This window comes from Papaver somniferum, chromosome 7 (assembly GCF_003573695.1).
Source record: "Papaver somniferum cultivar HN1 chromosome 7, ASM357369v1, whole genome shotgun sequence".
In the NCBI taxonomy this organism is placed as follows: domain Eukaryota; kingdom Viridiplantae; phylum Streptophyta; class Magnoliopsida; order Ranunculales; family Papaveraceae; genus Papaver; species Papaver somniferum.
In genome coordinates, this window is record NC_039364.1 from 222,968,795 (window position 1) to 222,979,316 (window position 10,522).

The 10,522-nt window shown below is 34.3% G+C and overlaps 1 protein-coding gene across 1 annotated transcript; it reads right to left on the reverse strand.

Annotated features, from left to right (window-relative positions):
- Window positions 1-303: 303 nt before the first annotated feature.
- Window positions 304-3,542, reverse strand: LOC113299658 (WAT1-related protein At3g02690, chloroplastic-like). The gene is made up of 7 exons (XM_026548729.1): window positions 2,796-3,542; window positions 2,625-2,672; window positions 2,125-2,247; window positions 1,775-1,924; window positions 1,199-1,370; window positions 967-1,027; window positions 304-822 (listed from the first exon to the last, which is right to left on the reverse strand). The coding sequence occupies exons 1-7, from the start codon at window positions 3,426-3,428 to the stop codon at window positions 708-710; spliced, it is 1,302 nt and encodes a 433-aa protein (XP_026404514.1). The 5' UTR covers window positions 3,429-3,542; the 3' UTR covers window positions 304-707.
- Between the last annotated feature and the right edge of the window lie 6,980 nt (window positions 3,543-10,522).

The following is a 10,522-nucleotide window of genomic DNA, read 5'->3' on the forward strand; positions in this document are numbered from 1 at the left end:
TATGTAATTGGAATGCAGTGATGCACACTTCCATGTAATTTTTGCTATTTTGTGCCACTTTTCAGGTGACACAACGATATTTTTTAATCTAATTTGCCTTTTAAGTCAAAAAAAAAATGATGTGAATGTCATAGTGAGGGATTTTCTTTTCCATAGGATTGGGTTGTCTTTCAAAAAATTGGATTGGGGCCCAGCTTGTTGCCGGGCTCCATCTAATTGTTGTAATTTTTCCTTGTCTGATTAAAAGAAAATGAAGCTGGATACTCGCTGATTCAATGTCTGCATCAGAATTGGAACTAAGTTGGGAATTATTCAAAGGTCTAAATAGCTTTGGGATATTGTATCTAGTTCATCTTACGCAATTGTAGCTCTTGTGAGGTGGTCTAAACCGGCAATTACAACAACTTTTAACTACAACAATCAATCTGGTGATGAGGTTGTAGAATACCTCTTGTTTCCAATTAAACTTCCGGTAAACCGCCTACATCCCACTAATCCATCTTCGACCCTGAAATCTCAAATCTTTCTTTTCTACTTCTTCCTGGACCTGTATATAGTGTCGTGTATATAGTGTGTATGACTTTTACACTTTTGTGCACAACTCTTTATGACAATGCGTCACGCTTTCTGACAAGCCGAAAACAGTAGCAGGACATGTATATAATGTCATGTGTATTTAACTTCAAAAGCCTCTTTGTGACTATTCCTCACTCGATAGTATTATTAGTACCGGTGCGATAGTTGACCATGTAAATCGCAACCACGGTTACCAGTGCTCCAAAAAGTTGCAGTTCAGAGAAAGTTTCACCAAGATATAAGAACCTGAAAAGAAATGTAGACCATTAATTAGAACAAAGTAAAAGACTCACTATTGGTACCCCAATAATAGTAAAAAATAAATAAATTAGCCGACTAATTACAGAGCATCAAGCGACACACAGATATAATAGGATTTCGTAATCTTACCCAAATATTGAAGCAAACATTGGGGTTAGAAAAGTGAGAGAACTGAGCTTCGTTAAGCTGCCTGTAAATCCACCAATATTGTTTTTAGAAGATGTACAGGCATAGACATCACAATGATATTTTGCAATCCTTACAAGCAAATTCATGAAGTATCATGAAGCAAGCTAGATCTACAAACATAGGTAGTGCTAGTACATGGGCATATACAGATATCGTATAGAAAGAAATTGACCTCTTGATGCATTGTAAAAGTAGACGCCATAGCTGATAGCACTTCCAAAGATGGATGTATAGATGAGTGCTAAAATATCATTGGTATTAAGCTCCTTGAGACCCCCACTAATTGCTGGATCATGATTGAGTATGGAAATGGCCAGCAGAGGGACGCCACCAATAACCATATGCTGTTGTAAAAAACAAACATATAAATACATTAATCAGACAGCCTTTTTTCTGTATAGTAACTAATTTTAGATAATCAACTGGTCAAGTTTCTTCTCGTTTCTTTTGGTCCAATGGATTCACCTCATGGAAGAGAAGAAGAGATCATAGAGCAAAGTCAATAGTCCTAAGAGCTAAATAAAATTGTTTTCCTCCAATCTGCCATTAAAAATCCCCAGGCGAATTTCTGACCTTAATATTGGGTATCAAGTACTATTAACAGGATGCATGCAATTGATAATAATCATAGTGCAAAACAATAAGGTGAAAAATAAGCAAGCTTTGGGTCAAGGAAATCAACAGGTTTCACATGGTAATGAGAAAACAAGGAGTTGAACCAACTTGGATAGAAGCTGAAAAAACATACCCATCCAGTTGCCATGATAGGGTCAGAGTATTTGGACACCCAGCGAACCATGACTGTTCCCACTGCCATGCTTTGAGCAGCAAGAAGCATCCACCATTCCCCACTCCCCCAAAGTGAAGAGTTACTCCCTTCAAGTGAAAGTGCAGGTAACTGGAAAAAGACAGAGCATTACAACTTTGCGATATCAAAACACATCGCATAAATATGTCAAATATACTTTGAAGATTTAAGCAGTTGAAGTTTGTGAATCTCACTATGATAGCGGGAAATAAAAGAAATAAAAACCATCTGAACTGAAATGCATGTAAAACTTCAACGGCAGCAATAAAAGTTGTTTAAGGTATATTTACCTCAAGTAGTAGAAGTCCAACAACACCAAGCACAAGACCTGCAGCTCCGACCACCCCAATGGATTCACCGAACAACAAGGATGCAAGTATAGCCACAGTCAAAGGCTGTGAATCGATGATTACCTGTAATTATTGAATCCAAGCTGAATTTAGATTATGCAAGACTACACTAGGAATCTTAGGAATACACATTTTAACCCGAAGAAGGGCTACACTAACACTCAAGTAAAACAAGGGCAAATTAAAGGGTAATGAAACTAAACGCTTCTTCAGCTTATAGCCTCTACAAAATCTGCACCGAACTCAAGTTGCAAACAAGAAAACTAGAAACCGCATACTAAGCCAACCATCATTGGTTCCCATAAAGGCAGAATTCAGCAGAGGTGTACAAGAAATGTAAGTTTACTGATCACATTATGCGACTATCCCTTAACTATCGTACTTTCAGGAGCCGCAAAATTAAAATTGGCTGAAAAAAGAATGAGATAACGGAAACATACACTGCCCAAACCAGCAGATGTCCTTTGCAAACCTTCAGCCAGAAATCCCTATCAAAAAATTCCATTCAAATTCAAAGTCAATTATTTGAATTCAAGATAATTACTGGAAATGATTCATTAAAAATTTAAATATCTCGACAAATTTCTGTAGAGAAATGCACCAATTCTCACCTGAAAACAAGCAGCATCAACAAGTCCAAACAAAACTATTGAAACCCAAGCCATAACACCAGAAGGTTGTTTTCTCCCTCTCAACCCAGCAAATGCAACCAACATAAACCCTGCAGGAATTAACCGAAAAGCCGAAACAAAAAAAGGTCCAGCCTTCGGAAAAACTTCCTTCATCGCCACCATTGCTGTTCCCCAGAAGAAAAATGGGGAAATCAACAAACCCCATTCTAAAACTCCTTTAACAAAACCCAACTCAGAATTTCCATCCTTTTCTTCAATTTCAAAACTCTCAATCTTTTTCTGCAAAAATCTATCTGTTTCTTCAGATGTTTCATCAACTACACATTCAACATTATAACCAGTCCCAACACAATCCATAGAAGAATCTGTTTCAACCATTTCTCTATCTGAATCACTTTTACTGCAATTAACCGTTCTTCTTGGAAGTTTAATCGAACCCCTTGACTTAATCTGGGTATTAAGGAGACTTGAAAGGTTGGAAATTCTGAGGTTTGGGTTGGTGAAAATGAATCCATTGCTCCTCCTCCTTCTAGGGTTGACGAATACATGATTTGGCTGGTAATTTAAGTAAGAATCGGTCTGAATTAGGTAGGAAATCTTTGTTGCTGACATCTTCTTTCTTTCAAATACTTTCTAAATAGAAGGTGGGAGAGAGGAAGATGAGTAGGAAATACGACTTTGAGGATACTGCTGCTGTGAACAGTTGGATTAGGCGGGTAAATTAACAACCACCACATAACCAAAATTGAAGGCATGGTTTCTTAGTGTTAAAAACTGAACTAAAAACTTGATGGGGGATTGAGCTGGGTCTGATCACGGTAGGGTAAGTGGCTTCAGATTTAGACATCAGGGACTGGCCCATGTAGGGGGATGGGATAATAGAGCGGCAGACTTTCCAGCTAGAAGGGGGGAAAAAACTCAGAGAAAGAAATGGTTTAGTCGGGCACCAAGATGAGACTAATACGTACCGGTTAGTCCTTGCCCATTTAACCCTTTGGTTATCTAAAAGGAAAATTTCTTGTTTGGTCCTAAGCCCATAAGGTTATTTATAGTAGGGTCCAACCAGAATTTTTTTTTATCTGAAGGTCCATAATTAATTAAAATATGAAAATGATCACAATACCCTGACTACTAAACGTGTGTGTCTACATGCTCATTATATCGAGTACATATCTGCTACACAGTTTATGAAATTCGAGTACATATCCGCTACACTGCTTACATAATTTGAGTACATATCTGCTACACTGCTTACAGGTTAAAAAAAAAACAGGATCTCTCTAGTGCTCCACTACCATTGGACCACTTCCTCCAAAAAGCGCCAACACTCTTAACATCAGACATATTGAACCTGTAAATGTGACCAAAATGTAACAATTAAAACATAACAACAACCAATATATGAATAACAGAACAAAAATGAATAGTACAAGTAATATGACAACATCAAGATTAATACTACCTAACGATGGTTCAGTTTTATTTCGGTATTCCATATATGTGTTGACAAAATCATAAGAATTAACTGACTAAAATCTATGTATAAAACAGATTCAAAGAGCAACTTTTTCAGTATTCAATATATGTATTGTTAATTCACTATCTAAAACAACTCCATGAAGAAAAATAACTAAATCGAGAGTCTTATTTCAGTATCGCGTATATGTACTTATGGATGAAACAACAACAAGTGATAAAACTAAGAATAAAACATAATCAAAAAGCAGTTTGTATCAGTATGCCACATATGTACTGCTGATTCATGAACTAAAAAACAACTGCATGGAATGAATCTATAAAAAAACAGAATCGAAAGAGTATTATTTCAGTATGGAAGATATGTACTTATGGATCAAACAACAAGAAGTGATAAAACTAAGAATAAAACAGAATCAAAAGTAGTTTGTATTAGTATGCGACATATGTACTGCTAGATAATACCCCTGAAACAATAAACAAGCATGATTTTTTTAGAAAATAAAGAACGAAAATAACAAGAAAATCAAATTGAGAGTTCAAATAAGCTAAAAACATCATAATCTAATCAAAAAATCGAATAATTACGATTAAGATTCATAAAAACAGTACGTCATATACGTACTGATGGTTAATACACAAGCAAAACATATAGATGCATAGTAAACACAGAAAATCAGTACGTCATATACGTACCGATGGTTAATACACAAAACCAAACAGAAACAAAACCAAAAGCCAATAAAATGAAACTAAAATATCAGATCACCAAATGAAACGAACGTAAAACTTGATTTTATAACTAGATCTGGACTATTTTCATCAAAAACCACCAGTACATCATATACGTACTGATGATTAATACACAAAAGCAAATTAAAAACAAACCAAAGACCAACAAAATGAAACTAAAAAAATCAGATATACTAATGAAATGAACCTAAAACATGATTATGTATCTAGATCTGAAGTATTTTTATAAAAATTGAAGTAAAAAAATTAACGAATCAAGAATAAAGATCGTAAACACACAAAAAACCGAGTTCAATTCCTATTTCCGTAACCCAAAAATCTTAAGTCTTAATTTCTCTCCAAGGAATTAAGAGATATATGTACTACTGAATCATACAAATTAAGTGATGAATCCATGAGTAAAACAAAATCAAAGCCGATCTAAAACCTAATAAATTAATAAAAAACTGTAAATCATCAAAATCAGTTTATAAAGCTAGGTTTTTGTCAGTACTGCAGATATGTACTGTTGGTTCATACACAAAAATGAACTGAAAAAAATCTAGAACCAATAAAATGAAACTGATATAATCAAATCTACTGACGAAATGAACAAAAAAGGTGATCATCCGTCTAGATCTGAACTATTTTATAAAAAAATTAACAATCAAGCATAGAGATCAAAACATAATCAAACATCCATAAAACTATTAGATACTAGAAACCCTAAGATAAACATTACTAGAAGAAAATTGATTAAAAAAAAACCTAGACTAACATCAACAGTAAGAAAATCAACTTACCAAAAACTTCATATAAATAATCGAGCTTGGATTCGCGGATCGATCTATATCTTGCAAAAATCTTCATGGGATTATCTCTTCTCTGATAGACAAAACGGGAGAGAACGAAAAAAGAAGAAGATTTTCTCTACTAGCAGCGAGAGGAAAGAGAAAAAAAAAACGAATCTGGAAAAAAATGGTTCATCTAAAGTTTATATTCTATTACACTAGGGGGTATTTTGGAGATATCAAAAAAAGTACATGACTTTCTCACACGTATATGGACCTGGAGTTAAAATTTTTGGTCCAATTTTTTTTTTATTTAAATCTTTGGACCTCTGGTTACTGAGCTTTAGTGGATGGACCTGCCACTAACTAAGACTATTATATTAGTACCTATTGGTAATTCCTACAGTACACTAACTTGTGTTCCCGTGCACAAGCTAAGGTCCTTTGAATATTATTATTTTTACCTTGTTTTTCTTAATATCTTTGAAAATCACAGTATTTCTTGATTAATGGAGTGATTTATCAAATAAAACTAATGTTCCTTTCTTACCCTTCCTTTTTATCAGGACGACCGAAGGGAGTCCCTTTAGGATGAAAAAAATGCATTATGTCCGTCACAAATGGGCGCGTAAAAACCCGTTTTCCCTGCAAAAAAAATTACTTCGAATTGAACGACATCGTCAACATTTTTCTACGGACTTTCTTAGTTCAACACTTACCAGGAACTGAAACTATCGTAGATTGAAAGAATTTTTTGAGGTTCTTGATCCACAAAGGAAGAATTTCAGAATCCAGATTTCACCCATAAACGAATTTAATTCTTTCAATTGGGATCAAATTTAAGTTATCTTTAGTCAAATCTCTTCCGATCTGTATCCGGTGATTAATATTAATTTGGGTTGAAAGATATTTCCAAAAATCTGATGGAAAATGGAAGTTTTTGTACTTCAAAATTTAACCCTGTAAAACGGGTCACGCGCCGACAATCGAGCGAAGAAGAAATACTGAACCCTTTTCTCTTCAGTACACATATGTAATAAACGTTGCTAAATTGTCACAAAAACGTCATCAAAATTCAGCAACGTATACGTAGCTATTTTGTTTCCTATTGCAAAATTGAAGATTTTACTTAAAACTTAATGGGAACAAATTCGATCAAATCTTGGGTCGGCCACCCTAATTTGAAGGTGGAACCTGAATTTGGACGAAGTTGTAATGTTCATCACATGGTTAGGAGACTTGGTTTTCCCATAAGGTTCAAGATGTACTCTATAACTGCTCATCATCGGGTACAGTATGAACTAAATGTGTGCCTGGAAATAATGCACCAAATTGACGAACGTGTTACAAGAGTTGAAGCGAAGCCTGAGAACCAAAACAGCAAGCAACTTGTTCGATTCTTTTGGATCATGTCTTGCGCAACTGCATTTCCGATTCATCACATGGTTATAATGTTGGAGACTTTATATTTTTGAAGCTTATGCTGACCTTAAATGATAACCATCCGAAGACATTTAGTCCGAAATTCTGGTCGGCCCCTACTGCTGCAGCAATCATCTAGTTATACTAGTACTTAACTTTAATTACAGCACATCGTCTACCTTCGTCTTCCCATCAAATCCTGTTGTGTAACACATCGTCTCTCTTCTTCCTATTTTGAATCATCACCGTCATCTTTGGTTTTTTCATTCAACCAACCAATAGAAAATCCTATTGTTCTCATAATTGATTCCGAGATTCAGATGTTTGATTAAAGATTTTTGGGTCTACTTAGATATTTAGTCTGTACAAAATCTCGATAATTACTAGTTACTACCATTACAAATCAAAAATCATTTATGGATTTGATTAGAATCACCAATCATGATTCATGAGTTCATCACAATTTCAACAACAACATAAACAAATAATTCTATTGTGGTTCCAATCAACAATCAACAATCAACGACATAAAAGAATAATTCTATTGGGATTAGAATCAACTCATCACAAATTCAATAACGAAAAAAATCTACTAAAATATTTTACATCTGTAGTAACAATTAAACCCAAATTCAATTTGACAAACCCTAATACAAAAACCTACCTATTTTCCAAGATCTCGTTTCTTATTTAATAGATGAAATAAGGAATTACCCTGTAGAAACGCACCGACGTTATTGTTGCTTTCTAAGATCTCGTATATGTTCCAAAATCAGTTGTGCATTGTATGCTTAGTTGAACATTAAAGTCAAAACTAATTCTATTTACTGCATGCAATTCAAAGGAAGAGCAAGAGACGAAAGACAGAAGATAATTTATTTAGTATTTTTTTTTGAGAATAAGGAATTGCATTACTAAAACGAGACAGAAAACAAAAGAAAGATTGTTGTCATGCTATCAAAACAGGACATGCCCTTTTCTAATTTTAAGGCAACAATCTATTGGTAGTACTAATACCTTCTTCTTGATTACTTAATTTATCTAATCTAATAAACATATTTAAAAAGACTGGTAAATCTTCTCCCAACTGTTGAAAATGGAAGATTTTCTTGCCTCTACCGCTAGCTTATTTGTCACTGAATTACCAGACCTGTGAACAAATTTGAACCCCAAAAAGTTGTTGCATTCAGCTAAGATTTGCATTGTCTCCTTGACTAGAATTTGATTCCTCCAATCCATCATTGTTGTTTTTCCTTTGATAAATCCCACAATCCTATCACGATCTCCTTTCATCCAGAAATGTGTAAAACCTTCACTTTTGGCCCATTTTGCTCCCTACAAGAGAGCTACAGCTTCTGCTTTTTCTGCACTTGTAGCCAAGAAAAATCCTGACTTAACTGCTCTTCCATTACCTGTATCATCTCTCAGAATTAGTCCAAAACCAGCAAAGACTGCCTCTGAAATCCAAGATGCATCATAATTTAAGTTAAAACAGTGATGTTCAGGGCATTTCCAAGGAACATTTTGAATTTGCTTTATTGTAGGACAAGCATTAGCTGTTATCAAGTTTCTTTCATTACAACTCCAGAAGTTTAAGTATCTCTGAATTATAATAGAGGTTTGTAAAGAAGAAGCATTTTTCTCCTCAAAAATCCTATTACACCTCTCTTTCCAAATAAACTAGCATTTCATAGCATTAATTTCTATTATCTTATCTCCCTGCAATTGCCACCAGTTATAATATTCATTGAAAGAAGTTTTTACAGTATTATATGGACCTTCGCCAGCAAAAGGTGGTTGCATCCATATTGACTTAGCATACCAGCATTCGAACAAAAGATGATGAACAGTTTCTATTTGTGGATGACTATCATACCAGGGCAAGGTAAATTTATTACTATTAAATTTTATGGGCATTTATGGAAATCATTTTTATTTTTTTAGTGAAACAGTTATCTTAACGAGGTAGAATGAAGAGTTATGAAAACAAAACAAAAAATGTCATTTACGCCCTTCTTAACTTGTTCATGGGAGAACAAGTTAACAAGACCCTAACAAATAATAATCATGATTTATAACTTAATCCAAATATTTAGTTTAGTCCAAAAAAAAACGACTTTGATAAAGTTAGTAATTATAAATAACATAAAAATAAATTATTTTTCGAATTACTTGTCCAAGATTGACAAACTTTATATATTTGAAAATCTATTTGCGAGATCTACGCAAAGAGTACCCGTGTGACTATAAAATTTTCGCAAAGATTTTCGAACTTATGGAATAGGGAACCTATAACTTTTGCAGAGTGACTCTATTTTTCCAGCAAGGGTAGCGCATAAAACAAAATTGGCAAAAATCATGTAACCCATATGTATGCATGAAAAACAGAGTTCAATCAATTTACTTGTATGGAACTCCTGATAATAAAATCTTATAAAAGAAGCATATCTATGATAAAACCTGATGCATGAAAGACAGAGAGTTTTATCGTACTTTCTTGCACCAAACTCCTAGATGAAACATATTTAAATTATAATGCCTATTCTTATGCACATGCCAAAAAAAATTTGTTTGGCATACCAGGTGGCATGGCAAACGAATTACGCTACTATGGGAAAATCACAGAGCGACAGAGATTCTATCGACCGTTATTATCTAAAACGCCAGCGATATTCTGATATCGCTGGCATCATACATCCCATAACGCGATATAAATAGTATCGCTGGCGATATTAAGATTATCGATCAGTAGGTATTTTGCAACGTCTATTTCCCCCATGCTTATTCCTATCTTGTACTTCTCCAAGTTACAAACACCTACTTCTACAATTATTTTGAAAAAGCGGGGTCTAACAACCACACTCAATATTTCGTTTAGGCAATAAGTATGGACTAACTCCAATATATTTCCAAGAGAATTAAGTAGAGAGTCAGACTCAATCAAGGAAAATACATCCAAGAGTTATATCTAAATTTGTCAAATCAATCTGCAATCAAACATATAGAAATCTGTGAGCCAGATTAATATGATAATTAACTTGGATGGTACCAAAGACCAATATCCAAGCATCAATCAATTTCAATCAACAATCAAAGGTTGGATTCACCAATTGATTAAACTACGCACAACCTGTGATATTTCAATTAAATAAAACTATAATGCGGAAAAGAAATAACACAGACACAAGAAATTTTGTTAACGAGGAAACCAGAAATGCAGAAAAACCCCGGGACCTAGTCCAGATTTGAACACCGCGTTGTATTAAGCCGCTACAGACTCTATCC